This window comes from Arvicanthis niloticus, chromosome 9 (genome assembly GCF_011762505.2).
Source record: "Arvicanthis niloticus isolate mArvNil1 chromosome 9, mArvNil1.pat.X, whole genome shotgun sequence".
NCBI classification, from domain to species: domain Eukaryota; kingdom Metazoa; phylum Chordata; class Mammalia; order Rodentia; family Muridae; genus Arvicanthis; species Arvicanthis niloticus.
Window position 1 is genome coordinate 64039519 of NC_047666.1, and position 22871 is coordinate 64062389.

The 22871-nt window shown below is 46.6% G+C and overlaps 1 protein-coding gene across 1 annotated transcript; it reads right to left on the reverse strand.

Moving 5' to 3' along the window:
• Window positions 1–14417: 14417 nt before the first annotated feature.
• Kcna1 (potassium voltage-gated channel subfamily A member 1) lies at window positions 14418–17247 on the reverse strand. Its single transcript, XM_034511209.2, has 2 exons — window positions 16995–17247; window positions 14418–16625 (listed from the first exon to the last, which is right to left on the reverse strand). The coding sequence occupies exon 2, from the start codon at window positions 16081–16083 to the stop codon at window positions 14596–14598; it is 1488 nt and encodes a 495-aa protein (XP_034367100.1). The 5' UTR covers window positions 16084–16625; window positions 16995–17247; the 3' UTR covers window positions 14418–14595.
• Window positions 17248–22871: the final 5624 nt, after the last annotated feature.

Genomic DNA, 22871 nt, shown 5'->3' on the forward strand with positions numbered 1-22871 from the left:
CCTCATGACAACCTACTGAGTGGTTTTGGCCCTCAGACTCTGTTTCTAATTTAAAGGGGAAATACTACCACTGGCCACAGAAGCACTTCTGTGACTATCCCCACTGAGTGCCCCTGGTGTCCCTGGGAGCCTGTCATCCTTGCCTGTGGCTGTAGAAACTCAAAGCAAAAGCCCAACAATTGTGCCCCTCCTGATCTTCCTTCTTAATGAGCTGGTACCCAGGAAACGTTCAATGCCTGGCAACAGACGATAATCCCAGTCTTGGTATTGTCTGTTACAACTCTAGACTGGAAGGATGCTTCCCAATCTCACGTGGCCCTGACAAGACTCTGGGTTATTTTTAACCAATGCAACATCTTTATCCCATACTTATGCCAAAAAACAAAACAAAACAAAAAACAAACAAAAAAAAAACCTGGAACTTAATTCCCATAGTATTCAGAATCTTACTTGGTAGCTGTATTCAAGAGTTGTTTCTGCGTAAGCTGAGAGAGAATTGTGTTTGCATATGGTAATCTTCTATTGCTCTATTAAATGTGAATGAAGCAAAATTCTAACTAAATTGAAGCCAAGATGTTTGACACAGCAATGTCGGAAGAGTAATCTTCCCTGGTGTTGAAGCCCAGAACAGACCTCCACTCTTGACCTGTGTACTTTACATAAAGAAAATGGATAGCTCACACTTCCCTTAACACGAACACGCGCATGCAAACAGAGCCGATGCTAATTGCAATGGAATCCAGAACAGGTAACTCTGAGCCTTGTACTGAGCCTGAGGGAGGCATCCAGATCACAGTTTGCCGAGCCTGCCCCACCCCTTCAGCCTGCAGTTCTCTGTGTATGTTCAGTTCCTTCACCAGACTATGTACACAGCAGTGTTAACAAGGTCATTTGCTTAGAGCCCTTTGGGTGTTGAGCTCTGAGAGACGCAATCAGTTTGAAGATTGTGATCATGTTTCCAGGAAGAATGAGATGAACTTTCTAGCGTTCTAGAAAAAAAAAAATGAAGTCTCCTGTTCCGACTCTGTCTTTCCCAGTAGTTGCTTTTCTAGAAGAGTCTGAGTCAGAAATAAGAAACTTCTCTTTTTAATGATGGCTACAATTTTTTTTTTAACTTAAAGTCAGGTGGCTGCTCCACCTCCACACACCTTCAGAGACTTAGGGATCCTGCTTATTGCATGGCTCATGATTCTGGAAATACCAAGAGACCATTAGATCCTTGACATCTCTGAAAATGGTTTCTCTTAAAAACAGCTATTCTAGTGTGACGTCTCAGGGACCCTTCAGGTTTTAGGATTCATTGCTAAACCAGAGCTGTCTCTTTTATTCTACAAGTCTAGCACTACACCATTAAGATTCCCAACACAACTGTGATGTGACAGAATGCAGCGGCAGACATTTGGGAACCCCGTTTGTTCTCCGAATCCTTTCAAGTTGTCTCTGAGCCTGACTCGTGTCCAATGCAATAAGCTGCTCCCCCCTCTAAATGCTAATTCTCTTCTAACAGGTTGAAGTCTGGGAGTTCCAGGAATCACCATTTATCACACAGCCTAGGGCTTCCTTTAGATCTGAGGGCAAAGCTTCCCAAACAATTAGTTCCCTAAGGTCTGTTTTCAGATGAAATTTTTTAAAAATCTAAATAACACTGCTGGTTCTGCTCCACATACCAAGCTGACTCTCTTGGTGTGGATGCAGGTGTATGAATTCCATGGAGGTTACTCAGGGGGCTCAGTGACAGTGCCATGCAGGCTGGGAATTTGTTTTTAAAAGGCTCTTTCCCACCAACTCCCTTCCACGCACCACTCTGTCATTCCTGTGACATATTAGGAGGAAATGCTAACATTACACAGATGCATTAAGTCATGCAGTGGTTTCATGCACTTCTCTGGGCTGTTGAAGCATTACACACCACAGAGGTGTCCAGCCGCAGGAAGGAGCAGGCTGCCTCCACTCCAGCCAAGCCTGTGTTCAGAACACACATTACAAAGGAGTGTGACGCCCCAGTCTGTGCCATTAGGGCCGCATTAGCCAGCATCACCCATCACCTCTGATTAATAATTGAATTCAATCCATACAGAGGACCTCAGGCCAGGCTGGAGGAGGCCTACTGTGCATTAGAATGGAGCATCCCCAGGGGCCTTCGAAGCACTTTGTCCATTTAACTAGTCGATCTATAAACTACAGTCAACGAGTGCTCCTTAGAAGCAGATGATCCACCCAGAACGTTCATCTGCTTGCCCATTCACCTTGCTTCCCATAATGCCTTTCCTTTGGGCACACATAAGCTTGTTATCCCTTCATGGGGCATGCTTTCATGCCCCAGTCTGGTCTAATCCTCCTAGCTTGTATAACAGTCTCGAGTCTCTGCAGGAATGACTTACAACAAAAGACCTACTTTCCCCAAGGTCATGTTCCTTCCCACAGCAGCTGTGTACAAACATAAGTTATGAGAAAACATGAAGGCTTGGCTGTCCCATGTCACACGCCAAATAAAGACCTCTTGAAAGAACATCCTCGTTCCCGTGTCCCCAAAAGATGGCTGTGCTTCTATTTGGATGTTTGCAGGCCAGCTTTCTCTCTGCTCACTGCTACTTTCATTTCTCCCTAAAATATCACCCCAGGAGCACGGCCCAATAATTCCTGTGCACATAACACATTTTTCCACATCCGGGTCTGTGTCCCAGAACTCTGTCTACAACCGAAATGCTATGGGATATCTTATTTGCCACTAAAGGGGCCAGTACTGGGTTCTAATGAATAACCCTCATAGAAGTCTTTCTGAATTATTAAAAGTGACATCAGATACTGGCCACTTTTTCCCTCTAACTAGGGCATGGGGACTTCATAGATTTTTTTTTTTTTTTTTTTTTTTTTTTTTTTTTTGGACAGATGAGTGCGAATGTGATTTGTAAATTTAGGGCTTAGGGAAAACTGGATGACCCAAACATACAAATCTGTGGGTTTAACTGACACTAAACTGCACACATACCATCCCACAAGTATTCATTCATTTTTATGACAAGTTTTCCATTCGGACAAATTTGAGAAGTGTTGCTCAGCCTTTTAAGAGCAAAGTACTGTCCCCAGGACTTAATGTAGCCTGCCATTAGTGATTCAGCCATATAGCATGACAGGACACATGTTCTTATTATTCCCTACGTTTACAAATCAGGAAGTAAATGTTTTCAACTAGGGAAAGGGTATATAATTGGCCCACAAACCCAAATTCCTGCATATTCAAGGCAATAACTTAAACCTACGTGTTCCATTTAGGAATATCCCTTTCTGAACAGGTTAAAACAAAGCATCCACTGTTTGCATCTAACACAAGAAAACAAATGGTCTGGGTAGGAGCTGCACCAGTGTTCAGAGAGGGCCACACGTCACTCCTTTCAGGATTCCTCTCTGGCCTGGACCCACTGTCTACCACTGCCCCTTCAAGGCACATGAAGAGCAGATGAATTGTCTATCCAAATAGGGCAGGACCAGAGAAATTCTTATCATAGTCTCTGAGTCGTGTACCCAGGGCCCAAAGAATAATGTTCCCAGCCTCAGTGGGTCATTATTTTCTTTGTATTTTCCCTTACATGGCAGATTCTTTCATTGCTAAGTGAAAAATGTTGACTTGATGTATTCATAAGTTTGGGTTTTGTCTCATCCAAAGGGCATGGTAACAAACCATTATTATCTATCCCTGGAAGTAAGATCTCCGTGAGGACTGATATAGCCAAGGTGATACCTGTACCATAGGCTCAAGGAAAGCTAGACAAGTAGAGTTTATTCTCTGTGTGTGTGTGCACACACGCATGCACACACGAGCATGCCTGGGTGGGTCACATGTGTGTAGATATGTGCATACCCACTGAAGCTGTGGATAGGTGTCTTTCTGGGGACAGAGGTAAGTGATAAATGTGTGCCTGGCGACATGAAAAAGCAATGACAAGTGCCTGGACCCTAATTCCAGATATACAGCTTCTTCCCCATCACTAACTTGCTGTAGAAACCTGTTTGTCCATCTTCAGGTTCAGTTCAGTGCCTCGTTTCTATCTCCCTCTTTCATTAATGTGGCAGTAAAACAGCCATGAAGAGTCGCCTGTGAAATTAGTCCGTATGTAGTAGGCATTACATCAGGATGTAGGCAATCATAATCCAGACAGCATGGGCAACAATCTTCTAGCAAAATTAGGCGCCAACCTCTGAGTCTCATGAGAGCAGGAATATATGTGAAGAGATGTACCAATTTGGTCTTCCGTAGAATGGATAAAGACCTTCGCTATGTGGAAGTGTTCAGCACGTGGATCTTGAATAGCAGTGTAAATGTAATTGGACTGTTTTGGTTAGAATGAGAACTACCCTCAAAACAAGCCATGATAAGGATTCATTCCCTAGAAGAGAACATAGAAACAACTGTTTGTTGATAATCTCACCTACTGTGTTCTCTGAACTGGAGAATTGATGTCAGCACCGAGAAGAGGAAATGCCAACTCAGCTGGAGAAGTTAAGAATTACTGTAACCAACTAAGACGTTCAAGGACCTGCCTCCAGGTTGCTGCCCTGTTTTGAATTCTTGTCCTGACTTCCTTTAGTGATGAACTAAGATGAGGAAGTGTAATCCAAATAAACCCTTTTCTCCCCATGTTGCTTAAGTCACGGTTTTTCACCGTAGCAATAGAAACCCTAACTAAGGCACATGGATTCACACTCAGATCCTCTTATTTGTATTGCGTCTTTACCCACTGATCTATCTCCCATCCCAAGGGTATTACTTTCTTTAAGTCAATTGATGTAATCTTTATCCTGTTGAATTTTGAAGGCAGCTATTCAAGTTTCATTAGAAATGTCCTTTAACAATAAACTAATATCCTGTAATCATTCAGACACAGAGGTGGGTGTCTCACCTCGACAGGGTTGACATACACAAAACTTTCTCTGGGATTAAGAACAGGTTTTGCCTGTTGATATGAAGGGGAAGCATACTGTAGAGAAGATCCAAGGAATCAGGATTGATTCCTTGTGAAACTCATATAAAACAACATTTCGTCCTCTCTGAAGCAGAGGCGTGACATGTCATGGAATGCCGGGGTTCGGGAGAGCAGTCACTACTTTAAAAATAGTAGAAGTGGCTTGCATTTCCAAGGTTTTAGCTCACTATATTGATTTAATTTTTTTTTGTATTATGAACCAGATTTGGCCCTAAGATCAAAACAATTATCTTCAACCTAAGCGTCTCTTCCTTGATCATCTCTAATTTCAATTTGGGGGTAGGGATAATAAATCTCAGCTGGAATTAGACTTTCCTGGACTGTTTCTGGAATGCGCTTGAACAAAGAGAATGGGCTATCTACCACAGCAAACACACGCATACCACATAAAACCCATTTTAAAAGGCATCAATAGGTAAAAGAAACCAATTCATTCCCTGAATGTTATTCTCCAAAAAGACATTTCAGAAACAGAAGATTCTCTCCACTTCTTGCTCAACTACATACAACAAAATGACTTAGGAGAAGCTGCCAGGGTCTTCTCCATGGTTTACATGCAGCCAATTTCAAGAGGGAAGGGCTAGACCACCATGGAGATGCTATAATGTACCAGTGTCATAAGCATCTCTGTAGTACATGCTACTCAGGAAAAGACTATATTGACTCATAGAGGCTCACGAGTGTTGTTTTATTTTTAGTGAGGACAGTTAAGAATAGGTTTTTTTATATATTTATAAAATGTCTCTCAGACAAGCATATGAGAAAAATTTCCAAGCAACATCTTGCTTTATTTCTCAATACTCACAGGTGGAGGGGGGGGAATCAAACCAGACAACATTTTGCAATCCTTTCTGAGATCATTATCAGATGCCTTCTGGTACCTCAACATATTGCAAGGCAGAGTTTGCCCTTGATATTTAGGGTTTGAAGATGGAAAACAGAATTCATTCCAAAGGCAAGGGAGGGACAGAACTGGGAAGGGAGACCGAGCATCTTGGGACTGCTGATTGCCTAGTATGATGTGCAAAATGTACTGAAGGTTCCTCTAGAAACATGTGGCCCCACCAGAGCTTCAAACTCCACCATTACCCAGCCAGGCAAGGGGCTGGAGCATCTCTTTCCCCTGGCGTCCTTCTCCTAAACAGTGATCCTGCTACAGGGAGGAGCTGACTATGTCTAACCTCCTCTGCAGTGCTGCCCTCCACCACGGCAATTAATGACATAGTACTATCTCAAATTCCTATACACACTGGAATGTATAAAAGACACGGTCCTATTATCTCGAGCTGAACCCACACAATGTTAGAGGAAATTACGTTTCTCTTTCAGAAATGAGAGCAATCAGAAGAAATCAAGGACTTAAGCAGAGCCCCTTTGACCTTTTCTTACATATATTAGGTTTTTTTCCAACAGTCAATCCGCAAAATAAATGCCCTACGATGCCAGTAACCAGGTCTCAACTCCACAATAATCCCAAGCCACTCCTCCACCCTGTCACCTTGGGCAGGTCCTTCAGTCTATAAAACTGGGAGTGCTCATAAAGCCCCATCTAATCCACAGGGAGGCAGAGAGAGCAGGATAATTAAAGAGAAGGTGATTTAGAAACTGTAAGGAGAACTACTCAGACCTGAAGTGTTGCTATTAGCACCTTGTGTGCAAAGACTGTGCCTCTGACTTTAAGCAAAGGGCTGCTAATGACTCCCCAGGTCTGTATGTAGAGGCAAGCTGAGTGTGGAAGAGAGAAGACTAAACTTCATTCTGTACATTACAACTACATCCCAGCCCCCCATTGGACAGATGACCTCTGGAATACAACACTCTCCTGGGTCCTCAACATCTCTGAGATCTAGAACAAAGTCAGTGTCAGGGAAGGACAGAGCCAAAATCATGTGAGAAAAAAAAAATATGTTAAAAGACGATCTGGAGGTTCTATCCTTAAGGGGTACAGGGGTGACTCGATGGTAGAATGCTTGTCTGGCATATGCTGGGCTCCAACTCTTGTTTCCCAGCACTGAGATGATGGAGATGCAAGTGGGGGTCGGTGGGAGATGAGATGGGGATGCAGATACAGACAGACAGACAGACAGACAGACAGACACTAGCCAGGATTCTGGTGCAAGAAAATAAATCTTGTCAAAGAGTTCAGATTTCAGAAAACAAAATAGCAAATACACTACCACCACTGTTGGCCTGTCTATTTCAGTTTGTCTCCTTGTTTATGATCCTGAGCTACAACCCAGACCCAAAGAACCAAGTTGTTATTTGGTTTGTTGGTTGGCTGGTTGGTTGGTTGGCTGGCTGGCTGGCTGGTTGGTTTTTGGAGAGAGGAATAAGAAGTGGCTCATTCTGGAGATATTTAAGTGACCACAGACCCAGGAACATAGATTTAGGTTACCCCAAAATTACATGCTCCAACATGGGAGCATTTTCATGAATTTTTATGGTTTTACAGAACAAAGAAATCCATAAATCAAGGCAAGTTTAAAATACATTGATGGGTATATCAGAGAGCTAGGTACAGCAAGATGGGGGAGCCTTTCTATGGGCCCAAGATGCTCTCTGATGACATTCTTAGCTTTGAGGTTGGTGGAAGTTAGTAGTCTGTTGTTAATGATGTCAAAAGGTTTTTATTTTCATCAGGTCTAAGATTCCTTTTTAAAATGCACGTATTCTTACATCCTTAAAAGTGGGATAAATCAGTACCATACTAGGTCCCAAGTACCGATGTGCTGTCTTTCTCGAGTGTGTCAAATAGCAGTACACACTGCCACTGGTGGCACTTTGGTCAACTGAATGAGGTAGGGTGTCCTGAAAACCAGTACTCAGTAGGTTCCCAGTGGGGTTGGTGATAATCAATCCAACCGTGCTGGTCCTCCTAAGCCCCACAGCCAGGCACTTTGCTGAGCCCAGCACTAGTCTTCCTCCACACTCTAGCCTGGTCAACATCTAGAATCAGACTGACTGCAGAACACAGCTACCTGCCTGACCAATCACAATGGAGCTGGGACCCAATCCATCCTCTTGCCTGCTCTCACTTCTCCGCTTGGCCTCCCCTAAAAGTGGCAGGACTAACTTCTAAACGCTCCACGATCAGACACAGCTTCCAGTTGCAGCGCTGCCTCTGGCCCTACCCACCTCTGTTTGCCTCTACTTCCAGACCATTCTAATGCTGAGCATGGAGAAACACACTGGAAGTCGTATTTTCTCCCGGCCCATGCATCTCCATTGCCCTTGGCATTAACTACCTCTCTCCTTTCTTCAGCTTGGCCTGACCTATAATTTGACCATAACTGAAAATTCACAGACAGCTTCCTCCCTAGCCTCACACTCTGCTTCTAGTAGCAACTTCTATATCAAAAGTAGACTTCATCTCCAGATTACCCCATGTCTACCACGGTGCAAGTGAACCCCATGACAGTGCCCCATCACCCAGAGCACTAGGCTTTCAGCAGACCTCTGTCCTGAAGCATGGAGCACTGTTTGCTCTGACATAAAAGTGGAATAGAATGTCATATTCTCAAGAAAAGAGAGAGATCTGAATTTTAGGAACTGCGTCAAGTCATTTGTTGAAAGGGAAGAAAGAAATGTTAACCACACCAAGAAACTTCATGTAAACAGCACCTACAAGCTTATTTCTTTCTACATCAAAATCACTATCAACAGCACTGAATAGCTCAGAAGTCATTTAATACCACGGCATAGCATTGTTCTGAGTAACACACACACACACACACACACACACACACACACACACACACACACACACTCCTTTCCCCGAAAAGCTTCTAGGGCAGGGCTGAAAAACTGTTCAAATTCAAAGCAGTTTCATCAAAGATAACGAATGGTTCTGCTCCCTTCGGCTTCATTCCTTTGCCCCTTTCAAAGCTGAATCCCCCACCATTTGCACAGACCAAGTCTCAAGGATCTGGGATCCTATACTAAAACCAACCTGTGAGCTCATCGTCAAAATGCAGGACCCGGGGCACCTCTTCGGATAGCAGCAACTATCCACCAGCCACAAAGGAACTGAGGTCACTTTCTGGGATCTACCTTGAGTCATCACTGTCCTTTAAACAGACCCCAATGCAGAGGGTCCAAGTAGAGGGCCCCCCCAAAAGACCAGTTAAACAAGACACAAAGAAACAGTCCAAGGATGCCATGATAAGATCCTTAAAAATTATCTTTAATTGATGCCAAATATGAACAGATCATGAAGTGACAGAACCAAGTTAAATTGCATAGATGAAAACTATGCACACCCTTAGGTTCTCCATTCATAACATTCAGTATCCTCAACCCAACATGGTAAACGGTTAGGGCAGGGCAAGCGCAGGGCAATGAGATGAGACATGTCCATAACTCAAGGAGGAAGCGATTGGCAAAGCCAAGAAAGAAAACAGCTTCATCAGCTTCAATGGTTTGTCGTCCTGAGGGTGCACTTCAGATTAATACTTCTCGACTGTAGTTTTTAGCCTCAGGAATAGCTTATCTTTAATCTTAGAGGTATGTCAAAGAGCCCGTGTCACCCACGTATGGCTGCTCCTAAACAGTGCAACTAAAGAAGGAGACTTCTGCAAGTTTTGAAGAGAAAAGGTAACTTATGACCTAGCATACTCTGCAGGGTCTTTCTCCTTCTATTTTCTTTCCATATTCATTTCTTCTTCTTCTTTGATTTAGGGGGAAGGACTTTCTAGATCCTTTGAAGTCTCATGTCACAAATTCCCTGATAACCCCTAAAGGAAAATCGCTGTGACTAGGGTCAACCTTCTCAAAGCCAGATGAAAGACAGCAGAGCCTACCGCTTTGCCTACACATTGGCACTCCCATGAATAAGTGAGCAAAGAAACTGCTACTTGATCCCAGAGCTTTTAACCTTATGTCTATGCCCTGAATGAGTTTGCACAGTGGCCCAAGGTAATGAAATAGTTTTGGTTAACAATTCGGTTCCTGCTTGCTTCTTCACAAAAGTGGCAAGTAATGTGCCATTCTTGAAGGGGTACCTGAGTCATTCTAGACACGTCTGCATATACCCTGAAGTCCCGTGCTATAAATGTATGTACTGCTGTGCCACACTGTAGGTGAGAGTCCACCACCTGAGAGAACACTTCAGCCAAACCTGTGTCTGCTCCTCAAACTCTAGTTTGTTTGTCTTCTCAAAGTGAATATAAATATCAAAAGGCTTCACTCTTGCTTGGAAAAGGGCCGGGAGATAACGTGGTTGTTTGGCAGTTTATACTCTTTCTAACAATTTTATACTATGGATGGTTACCACCCACCAATTCTCACCACTCCCAGGAATAAGTCATTCCTGGAAGAAAATGGGGAACTGCCTTCTGCTAACGTTCATTTTCCTACTTTCTGTTCAATCTAATCTACCAAACAAGGAATTAAAATTTAAAGTTGCAAAAAAAAAAAAAAAAAAAAAAAAAAAAAAAACGTGTGCTTTGAGGCCTCTTATATGAACCATGAGGTTGAAAACTATTTTTTTACTGATTCTTTTAGACTCTAATCTGAAGGATTTGTAACTACTTCACCCAATGTGAAGAAAGTTCTTTACAGGTTGAACCTCATTTCTACTTAGGAAAATGTATTTTTCAACCACCACTCTTATTCTGTTCTAGTCTCAAGAAGATCAAAGCTGTGGCAACCCCAGCTCCACCTCAGAGAAATCTAAACCCACCACACAGTTTCGTGTTAGAGAAAAAGACTGTTCATTGACTACAGTGTGGGAGAAATGTTGAACCTGATACTCTGGACTAATCCACAAACACACTCCCAGTGAACAGAGGTCACTGAACTTCGGAACATAAGTTTCAAGGGAGAGTGAGGTAGGGGATGTGTACAGATGGAGAAAGAAGAGAGAAAGCCCAAACCAAAACAAACCCTTTCCTGACCATAATCTGTCTTCTAGAAATCTGAGGACAGAGAAAATTAGTATCTTTGGTCTCTCTGATTCAGATCACTTGAAGTGAGTTAAGCACTTCAGAGATTCTGGGATGGCTAATAGCCACAGGGTGACCTGACCCTTCCAAGGGCACCCTATGGAACTAGGGCCCTACATGTTGGAAGAGACGGGCTATGGCTATCAGTGTATCATAAGTCTTCTCCTTCCAGAGAAAACAGGTATAAGCAATGGGGCATGAGCTATCAAGGCTCAATACCTAAGAAGTGGTTGAAAGGGCAAAAACCTGGGGATGGGAGTGTGAAGTGGACCAGATGGGAGTCATTCCTTAGTAGGCAGTTTAGTTAAGTGCACCTTCAGGTCTACAAAGACATTTCAGCACATTACAGTGCAGGGCTAAGAGCTTGGTCAAAGGTCACATGCCTATGCTACACAGATATTCCCCGTGCTCCCTGTCATCACGTTCACTGCAATGAGCTACAAACGGATAACCAGCATCCGTATCCCCCATCCACTCCAAATTCATAACAACAGCACATCCCACAGCCCCAGGCTGACCACTTCCCCACATGTAGCACTTTTTCTTGTAACATACACTGGAGTGTCAACCTGTCCAGGGCACAGCTACAAGAGGCAGGCAGGTCAAGTGTCCAAGGGTTGGCTGAATGGTCTTGGGCTCAGTATCTCATCCTCTAACCCATCCATCCCATAGTACTGAGTGGATTATTGCTGTTGACAGAGTTCTGTTGTATCCTAGATCTCAGAGTCAAAATAAAAGTTCAAGATATCCCTGGAGAGTGGTGGAGGAGTTGGCATTTTTCTCCCAACTGGAGACTTGCGACCATGTAGAAGGAAAGATCAAGGTGACGATCCGAGGTTCAAAGAGTGGGCAACACACGGGAGGGCTTAGGACCCTATAGTCAGAGGCTGGGCAGTTCTTGGCACCTCATCTTCTAGGATATGTGTTGGAACACCCTGAAGACTCACAAAAATTGCACAGGGAAGGAAAATGTCCATCTTCTTTCAAATGAGCTAGATAGCCTGGGTGTCCTCATAGTTTCTTGGTTTATGGCCTCACTTCTAGTCTGAAGATTGAGTGGAGGAAAGGTATAGAAGTACCAGGGAAGATTCCAGAAGAAGCCAGGCAAGAATGTAAGGCAAACAGTAGTAGGCAGCCACATGCTAAAAGCAGAATGAAGATTCCCCACTCCAGCGTCCTTAAAAAGGCAAGGAACGCCTCTCTGTCGGTGGATAGCTGCTGGACTCCAGAGCCTGTCCAGTACAATGTTCTTTCAGCTGGACATGGGGTCCCCACCATTCTCTGGATTCAGTGGCTGGGGCAGCAGCAGTCAGGTGTTCAGCCAGTGAAGTGACTTCCAAGTGGGACGATCAGAGGAGTAACATAGGAAAGATATATAGGAGGTTGGCCAAGATGGCTGGTTTACAACAGGTCGCTGTGAGATGAGTGTTCCCATGATTCACAGCGATATCCCCAAAGACCAGACTATCAGAGATCTGCAAAGTGCTATAGCTGACAGGGAGAGATGAGGAAGAAGGAGCCACTGAACCTGAGGAAGCTTCGTATGCCCAGAGTGGCCTTCCACATTTCCAAAAACGGTTCTCTCGGCTTCCGATCAAGAAGAAACAAAACAGAACAGAATCGAACTGGTTTATGGTCCATGTCCAGTTCAAAGATGGGTCTCAATTCATATCCAGAGTCAGGCTGCCAAAGAGACCAACCAAGTCCTGTAGACAGCCGAGAGGCTGTCTTTCTCTCTCTCTCTTTTTTTGGGGGGGCTTTGAGGGTGGAGTGGTCTTCTCACAGTGGTGAAGTGAGGCGGTGAGGATGGACAAAACAAACAAAACAAAAAGCAAAAGGTCTGTGCCCCAACCCTCTCTCCCTTCTGTTAAATAACTTCCCAGCTGAGTTGTGGAGGCACTTTCTGCAGTTCACTGTGGGTACAGATAAAGGCACTAAGCAAGTATTAAATCAATTGGCTGAGTTTCTTCAGGGAGCCTTGGGGGTGGGGGAAAGGGCTGAAGTCTCTATAGACTTCAAATCATGACTGCAAAAAGAAATTGGCTCTGCTCTGGATGCATAAAGAGGTCAGCATTTCACTTACATCCTAAGAATGCACCAAGAAACCATGCAATATTGCACCTTGTTTGTTTGTTTGTTTGTTTGTTTTGCTTGTATTTATCTTCTGCTAGAAAGAATGCTTGTCTTAGGTCTATTAAATACCTTGATGACTTATTTAGTTTTTCCACAGTTTTCTCTTAAAGGATGGGCATATTGGTCCTCTCTCTGTCTATACCTGCACAGAAGCTTGACATTTCCCTGAGCAAAGGCAGGAAAATTGACGGGAGTGTCCCCCACCCCACCCCACCCCCACCCCAGTGTTTCTTTGGGCCTTTCGTCCCACAGACTTGTAATTTTTAGTATTTTCTAATTTTTATTACTGAAATCATGCATTAATTAATTCAAGGTATATCTTAATCAAATAGGCCATAATGCTGACTAAGAGAACATGCTTTGAGCTCTGAAAGGGATTGTCCCCATCTAATGTACGTACTTAAATACAGTACTTCAGTTGCTAAGAAAAGAGTTAATAAATGAAAGAGTGCACTTTTGGTGAATGCAAATGAAAAGGGCCTATATTTAGAAGAGTCGATTTCAACGTAAGCTTATTCCCTATTGTCTGGGTTAACTTTCTTGGCATGCGATTGTAAAAGAAATGTTATCAGATTCAAACATGCTCATCGTTTAACTCTTGTGCTCTTGCAATAAGGAAGGTAAGGTTTTACATCTACTTCTGAAGGTCAGGGGTCAGGATTGGTTTAAAAAAAAACAAATCAACAACAACAAAAAAAAAAAAAACAAAAACAACCAACCACCTATATTTGGATCATCTGCAGTTGAGAGACCTTAGCAGCCCTACAGATGAATCAACTCCTTTAATCAAGTTACCCTTTTCTTAGGGAATAGACTGGATTTAGGAGAACGGGGCAGATGGAAAATCCCAACAGATTGGGACCAGTAACAGATTTGCAAGGTGCTCTCTGAACCAGTTTTAATTGGTCCGGATTTTGTTAGCCTTGTATGCAATTCAGTTGATCAAAATGAAAGCATGTTCGCCACTGACCACTGAGGCTGTCAGAGTGTTCCACAGAGCACACTATCTGGAATGTGCTGTGCGGTTTGCAAAAAAAACAGAAAAAAAAATTTAGAGTGGACTTCCATGCTAATTTGAATTTTTATATTCCTAAGTGGTCATCTGATATTTAGGTTAAAAAAAAACAAACAAAAACAAAACAAAACAAAACAAAACAAAACAAAAACCTTAAGCCAAAAGATTGGAAATACTTCAGTACAAGGAAAGCATGAGTCTTACTTCACACAGACTACTTAATGGACAGCGTTTAAGTCCGTTTTAGAAAAATCCTCTTTCTTTTCTCATTTCTTAATAAAAATGAAAATAGTTGGTTGTTGGGTTGTTTTTTGCTTGTTTGGCTTTGTTTTTTTTTTTTTTTTTAATGGATCTTGAAAGCTCAGGTTTGCCACCCCACCCCCCACCCCAAATTCACAATGCAACAATGCATTGCCAGTTAAAGAAAGCATTCAAAGACTACTGTTTAGTAAGGTATCTACAGAGTGGGACAGGAGTCTCCAAGGGTTTTGTTGGGGGCTTTTGTTTGCTTGCCTGTTGCTTTTTAAACATCGGTCAGGAGCTTGCTTTTATTAACGCAGTTTTGATCAGCTGCGGTGCAGTTACCAGTTCTGATATTAGCCTGTCTGTAATGGGCTATGCTGTTATTCATGTCCTCTTCGATCTCCATGTACTCAGACTTGCTGATAGTAGAGGAGCTGCGGCGGCTGAGGTCACTGTCAGAGGCTAAGTTAGGAGAACTAACGTGGAGTAACTGAGCCTGCTCTTCCCCCTCAGTTTCTCGGTGGTAGAAATAGTTGAAATTGGACACAATGACAGGTACGGGCAGGGCAATTGTCAGCACACCAGCGATGGCACACAAGGAGCCCACGATCTTGCCTCCAATTGTCACAGGGTACATGTCACCGTATCCCACAGTGGTCATGGACACCACCGCCCACCAGAAAGCATCGGGGATACTGGAGAAGTGCGACTCAGCTTCTTCCGCCTCCGCAAAGTACACTGCGCTAGAAAACAGTATGACCCCAATGAAGAGGAAAAAGATCAGCAGCCCTAACTCCCTCATACTAGCTTTGAGGGTCTGGCCCAGGATCTGAAGGCCCTTGGAGTGGCGGGAGAGTTTGAAGATTCTGAACACCCTTACCAAGCGGATGACCCTGAGGATGGCCAGGGAAGTGGCCTGCTCGCCCTTCTGATTCCCCTCCTGCTCAGCTATCTCCGTGCCCAGGGTAATGAAATAAGGAATGATGGCCACAATGTCGATGAAGTTCATGATGTTCTTAAAGAAGTCTGTCTTGCTGGGGCAGGCGAAGAAGCGCACCACCAGCTCAAAAGAGAACCAGATGATACACAAAGTTTCCACAATGAAGAAAGGGTCTGTGAAGATGTTGGAAGTATAGATGACTGTGGTATTGTCGATGCGGTGGATGGTGCCCGTGAAGTCCTTGTCATCCTTCAGCTCTGGGAGAGTCTCCAGGCAAAAGATGACTATGGAGATGAGGATGACCATGACGGACACGATGGCGATAACCCTGGCAGGTCCTGAGCTCTCTGGATACTCAAAGAGCAGCCACACCTGGCGCTGGTACTCCTTCTCGGGTAGGGGGCGCTCCTCTTCCTTGATGAAGCCCTCATCTTCCCGGAACTTCTCCATGGCCTCCTCGCCCAACTCGTAAAATTTAATCTCCTCGGAGAACATATCCAGGGGCACGTTGACCGGCCTGCGCAGGCGGCCCCCGGACTGGTAATAATAAAGGATAGCATCGAAGCTGGGCCGGTTGCGGTCAAAGAAGTACTCGTTCCTCAAGGGGTCAAAGTAGCGCATGCGTTTCTTCGGGTTGCCCAGCAGCGTGTTGGGGAACTGTGCCAGAGTCTTGAGCTGCGTCTCGAAGCGCAGCCCGGAGATGTTGATCACTACGCGTTCGCAGCATTCGTGGTCGTCGTGGTCCGCCTGCCTTGGGTAGCTGCCATCCTGGGGGTGACCTGGAGCGGCCGAAGCCTCGTCCGCATTCTCTCCCGACATCACCGTCATGATGGAAGCCGGGTGCAGGGGTAGGAGGCCAGGAGAGAGCCCGGGGTGTGAAGGAGCGAAGGAGTAGGGGTGGGGGGGACCCAAGCGGCCCCCCCACCGGAGAGTGAGTCTCCCCCACGCTCACACGGAGGGGCTTCAGAGCCAGAAGGTTCAGAGGTCTACAACTTTGCTAGTTATCACCTCCCCTCCTCCACTCTGCCTTTTACCCAATTTGGAAAGCCCTGAGGGCCCCCGGTGAAATGTTTTTGCTACTCTTGGGTTTGTTTGATTTTTTTCTTTTGGGGCGGGGGGGGGGGGATGCACTGTTTTTGAGTTGGTGAATGGGTTTTTCTTCCTGCTCTGATTATCTTAATGCACACCTGCCATCGCTTCGGGTGCTTGCCCCGGCTCCCCTCCCCTCCTGCAGCCTCCTAGGACCCGGTGCAGTGCCAACTCAGCAGATCCCCAGGCCTGTCACCCACTTTGCTGCTCCTTGGCTCTCCCCCCTCCTACCCCTCTTCGCCTGCCGCCTTCTAAGCTCCCACCAGGGCGATCGATGGACGCTGCAGAGAAATAAAAAGTGATACGAGGGTAGAAAATCAGAAGCATTCTGATGGGACGAGCCTATAGACACCGAAGAGCACAGACTACTAGCTTTTGTAGAACACACCGGACTTTTACTGGGGTTAACACATACTCACAGACAGACACACAACAGACACCCAGAAATCCAAGTTTGGAAATCTTCCATCCCACTTTTCCCAACGCCCAACAGCCGATCTGTTTACAACTTCGTTAAACTGGAGATCGGAAAAGCGCTTAGAGATACTGAAGAAGCTGCGGGTCCTGGGCAGCAACCCCGCACCCTCAGCCTCCCCCACCCTGTCACCCCAACCTCCAATTTTGCAGCCCCAAACTGGGGAGCTTCCTACCTGGCGGGCCGGCTTGGCGCAGAGGCGGTGCTGAGTCGGCGGAGAGAGTCTGAATGCGGCAGGTCGCCTTTGCAGCAGCCGGAGCGAGCAGCCGCCACCACCGCAGCGGCACGCGAGAGGCTCCGGGCCCCTCGCGGTTCGCCTTCTTCCCCTCTCAGGAGTCCGATCGTTTCATGGAGCAGCTGCCGGGGAAACGTCCGTACCCTACCCCCATCCTCACACGGTGCAAGCAACCTGGAGACTCTGTCCTCTCTCTGGGCCAGGGAGTCCCGGAGGATGCGGGGTGGGAAAAAAAAAAAAAAAAAAAAAAAAAAGCCACCTTCTCCCGAGTCACCCAAGCAAATGGCGATAAGCTGCACTCTCGCCCCCTCCGAACACTACGGGAGCCCTTGATTCGGTCCCGAGGGAGGCGGGCGGCTCCAAGCCTAGCTCTACATGGCTCTCGGGTAACCTGCACTCTCCGTACCACAGCACGGACCTCGTTCCGCGGCGCCGCGCGCCGCGAGCCTTCAGCAGCACCGAGTGGGGCAAGGAGCGTGCGGCCGCAGGTCCGCTCGGTCCATTTCTGGGCGCTGCAAGATCAGCAGAAACCTGAGAAAGCGCCTGGAATGCGGAGCAGCGATTGGCCCACCCGGGCGTGGGTTGGGGAGGGCGGGGGAGGGCAGGAGCGAGGAGGTAGATGGAAAATATGAGGGGGTGGTTTGTCAGAGGGGGGTTGTCATTCAGTTCCCATCCTTGCCTGCACAGCTTTTCTTCTGTTACCCCCCCTCCTCGAAAAGCCCACCACCAATTCCTCTATCCCCGTGGCCCGCAGCCCCGCCCACGCACGGCCCTCAGCCGCGAGCGACCTTCCCAGGGAATTTCACATTGGAGATGGTCAGGTCCGACGCAATGCAGGCGGTGGTGTCCCTGGCAGAACTCCGTGGACCCGGCTGCTTTAGATGCAGTCACACAGGCAATCTTCCTCCTGCATCTCGCTCCTCCGTGCCACCCCGCCTCTCCCCGAAGAGGCCTCTCTACCCAGCCGACCCTATCCCCCGAGCCCCCACGCCAGCCGTACTCCAAAGGGTGCAGTTTGATAAGAGCTCTGCAGTTGAGAATCTCCGGGATTCATCCACACAGTGTTACTGGGAGAAGGTGGTGCCAAGTGTCTGTTTCTCTAGAACCTAGCAGGGGGAGCTGAAGTTTTCTTACAGTCAGAATATTCTGAAATGCAGAGAATGCGACGGAGGGGGCGGGGGCGGACGGGCAAAGGCGTCGTGGGTTTGTGGGTTGTCTGCCAACTTGGTGCTAATTGGGACAAATGTGAGAAGCAAGTCACCCAATTCGCTTCCTACCTTCAGTCCTGCCTTCCGAACCCCCACCCACCCACTCAGTGGCCCTCTGCCCTTCAGGATCACTTTCTAGGCTCTGGACACATTCGCTCAAGGGTCGCAACAGCGGCAGTCTGAGCCAGGGATAGGCGCGGCGTTCCCAGTGCCGCTGCGCCTGGATGCAGGCTACACGGGAAGAGGAGGCAACCAGCAGCTCCAGTCCTTCCACCTCTGCGGAGCCTCTGAGGAGCCCCCAAGAATCCAGAGTCACCGCTGATTGGTTCCTCGCACGGCCCTGGCACCGCCTCTTCGCACCACCGCGGCTCCCGTTGCCTGCCGCCCACACCACCCACCTCTTTAATCAAAGCCAATGATCACATCCTCCTGGTTCTATTGTGGCTAGTGGAAGGCAGGGGCCTCTACAAGGATCCTGAGGATACAGCTAGTTAAATTCCTCCTCCAGATTCAGACCCCGGCATTCCTTTCAGAAAAAAAAAAAAAAAAAAAAAAAAGTGTTCTCTCCTCTCCTCCAGATTCCTACCCTGCCTTTTCTTCCACGAACAGTGAGTTCTACTGCACAGTACTTCTTCCCACCTTAAACTCCACCCAGTGCACGTTGGTCCCTCCATCCCAGAAACTTCATCCCCCGGCTTCTCTTCTGCGCTGATGCTCCATTGGTGGAAAAATAATAATAAACGCGAAGCTCTGCCGGGAAATATCAATCGCGGTGGTTCGGTGGTCGCTGCAGCTAAAATCTCACAGCAAGCCTACTGCATGAACATTTCCCAGACGAGTCCCAGAGCTTCCTGTTATCTTCCCAGCTCAGTCTCACTGCCCCCACTCCGTCTTCCACTTCCTTTTTCCTGCTCCTGAATCCTTTGTTTCCTGTGTGTGTCCTTGTCCTGATTCATCCCTTATTATAAGGAGATTGCCTTAGAAAAGTGTTTCAGACCACATAGCATCCCAATTCACAAACTCTTAGTTGTATGTATCAGGATTATGGGGTTCTCCACGTGCCTAACATGATTAAAGTGGGGCTTTGAACCTCCGAGGAACCGGACAAAAAGTTGTTGAGATAAGAATTCAGCATTTTTCACGAGTCCTCAGTTGTTAGGGGTCAGAAGGCACTTAAGCATTCAACAAAAGTTTGTTCTGCCTCAGCTTTGGACCAGTCTTGATCTAGCACTGGGTGACCAGGGACACATAGCTCCGGGTCTTAGGGAAATCACATTCAATGGGAGGCACAGAGAAACCCAGAATGTGTGCCCAGTACTAGAATGGGCTCAGACACTGGAAGGCCTTCTCTGCAGAGGGATCATGAGAATCGGCAACCTGAAACACAGACCAATGGATAAAAGAGCAGATAGTTTATGGACAAATGTGCAGGTCTTAACGGAAGAAAGACCTTAGGAAACAAAAGGTCATCGTGAACAGGAAGAAATAACAAAGGAAGGTAGTGGCGGGTGGACCCTTGCGCTGAGAGGAAGAGAGCAACCGGAAGGTACCAAAGGGCATGCGTCAACATAGAATGGTTGCCATTATGGCGAGAGTGTCGTTTGCTTGTTTGCTTTTGTTATGGTTTGAAATAGTTTTACACTGAAGCCCAGGATGGCCCTAAAGTCACAGCAACTCTCCTGCTTCAACCTCCCTAGAACTGGGGTTACAGGCATGAAGCATCCTGCTCGGTTTTGTTCATTTTTAACTGTTGAAATTATTATTTTTTGTTTGTCTGTTTTTGTGCGTAGGGGCCAAACATGTAAGCTGTGGTGCGTGTGTGGAGGTCAGAGGACAATTTATAATTGGATCCCCAAATCAGGCAGAGGTCGTCAGGTCTGTTAGCAAGCACATTTAACCACAGAGCCGTCACACCAACCCTGCTTTGGGGTTTTAAAAGATTTACAACAATAATTGGAAGGCAAGGGGCTGACAGGGCCCTCATCATAAGCAGGGCTCACTTGGACGGCAGAGAATGCTCAGAAGGTCTTGAAATTGCCTTTTTTTTTTTTTTTTTTTTTTTTTTTTTTTGAGGGAGTAGGGGTGGGATATAAGGAGAGAAGGGTTTCAATAACGTCCCCTGGCTTCCATGGCCAGGCGGGTGCTAACATCATGTCCTAGAGCAGAATCTGAGACAATTACCTGGTCACATTCTCCTCGCCTTCCCATCTCCACTGGAGAGGCTACGGGAAGAACCAGCTCTGCACGCAGCGCCATTTTACTTCCTGTGGTTGCTACACAGCAATGAGTGGAGCCTGTTTCCCATGAACTCCAAAAAGGCCCCAGAGAGCCAGCCATCCACCTGGAAATAAAATATCACCTCAGTAAAGCAGTGGGAGCATAAGAGATGCAAGCATGGATGCCGCGGTCGTGAATCGCTCTGCCTTCCTCCTTCTGAAGGCCAACCAGACACATGGCCCAGGGACAGGCTGTGTCTGTGTTCATGAAACTGTGGCCAACTTGGTAATTTGTAATCTCTTGGTAATTTCAGATCTCGACTTCCATGTTCTCACCGCCTGGGATAACAGCATCCACTAAATCTTTAGCACTTAGGCCCTGTCTCTGGTAATGTTTCCTGGGGACCTTCGCTGAGGCTAAGGAATCAAAGAGTGTGTTAAGTTTGAGATGACAGTGAAATCCGTATGTTGAGCATGCTTGCGTCAGAGAGGCGGGGCTCGGTACAATGGGAGAGAGGCGGGGCTCGGTACAATGGGAGAGAGGCTGGGCTAGGTACAATGGGAGAGAGGCTGGGCTAGGTACAATGGGAGAGAGGCGGGACTAGGTACAATGGGAGAGAGGCTGGGCTAGGTACAATGAAAGAGAGGCGGAGCTAAGTACAATGGGAGAGAGGCGGGGCTAGGTACAATGGGAGAGAGGCTGGGCTAGGTACAATGAAAGAGAGGCGGAGCTAAGTACAATGGGAGAGAGGCGGGGCTAGGTACAATGGGAGAGAGGCTGGGCTAGGTACAATGAAAGAGAGGCGGAGCTAAGTACAATGGGAGAGAGGCGGGGCTAGGTACAATGGGAGAGAGGCTGGGCTAGGTACAATGAAAGAGAGGCGGGGCTAAGTACAATGGGAGAGAGGCGGGGCTAGGTACAATGGGAAAGAGGCGGAGCTAGGTACAGTGAGTTTATCCTCAACAAGGATGGCATTTGGGCTGGAAGCTTTTCTGTTGTGGAAGACTGTCCTGTGGATTTTATAGTGTTCAGGATCCCTCTCCTGCAAGATACCAGTAGCACCTACCCCCAGTTGTCACAACCCAAATTGTCTCCAGCCATTATCAGTTGGGAACCACAGAAGTAGATGATCCTCAGGGAGAATCATTGAACCTGAGCATGAAAAGAGAGGAAATGCACTTGCTTCTCTTGCTCCAGGAAACTCTAATGCCAGGAGGCCAGGGATGGAAGGAAAGAAGGAAGGAAGGAAGGAAGGAAGGAAGGAAGGAAGGAAGGAAGGAAGGAAGGAAGGAAGGGAGGAAGGGAGGGAGGGAGGGAGGAAGAGAGGGAGGGAGGGAGGGAGGGAGGGAGGGAGGGAGGGAGGGAGGGAGGAAAGAGCCAGCATATGGCCAGAGAGTGACTACACAACCTAAGCAAGGAGAGCATGGGGCTTCTGAAGTTGAATGAAATCTGTGTTCTGAAAGAACTGGGATCAACTGGGAGTTGATAGAGTAAGTAGACTGTGGAACTGGGAATGAACTGGCAGCTTTAGATCTGTACCATCAAAGAGAAATAGAGGGATGATAACAGTGGATAAAAAGAAGTTTTAGATATCAAGAGAAACAGAGAGGTGGAGTAGTAGGCTGAAGAAAAGTGGAGGGAACAAGCCTTTGTAGAAAGATAGGAGCTGTTTCAATACGTGTGTATGCCAATGAGCATGATTCAGTAGAAAAGGAAAGGTTGCTGGTGCAAAAGAGAAATTAGAGCGTGTAATCGAGATGGGAAAGGGACAATGGGGGTCTAAGAAGAAAACAACAGATTAGCTTTGGGAGAGAACAGTTGTGCTCCACAAACAGAGAGGAGGGGGCTCATGGAGGCAGGGTGGGAGGTACACAGAAGAGAGAGGAAATAGAATGTCCTGGTTGTAGGCATGTTTGGACATCACTTCCACCATCTGAAGAAATCTACTCAGGAAGCAAGTATTAACTACCCAGGAGAATAAAAGAGACTGTGTACAGGGTAAGCAGAGCAGCCAGGGGCTCCCTGTGCTGAGGCCTGGTGCAGTGAAGCAACCGGGCCATGCTTGTTTGACAGAAACTTAGATGTGACATGACATAGAATTAGTCCTGATGATCTTTTATGGGGAAAAAAAATGTGTAACTAGTTCTAAATATAGCCTCCTTCTTGGGGTTGTTTTCTTAAATGTCACAAAGTGGCAGTGAAGAAGTTGTGTCATCAGGAAGGGGTGTCTGTGAGGACTCACCGCCACCCTGCTGAGGGCAGTGTGACCAGCAAGAGAAGGGATCACCAGGCTCTAGAGCTTTCTAGACCAGTGGTTCTTAACCTTCCTCATGCTGTGACCCTTTGATACAGTCCCTCATGTTGTGGTGACCCCCAGACCATAAAGTTATTT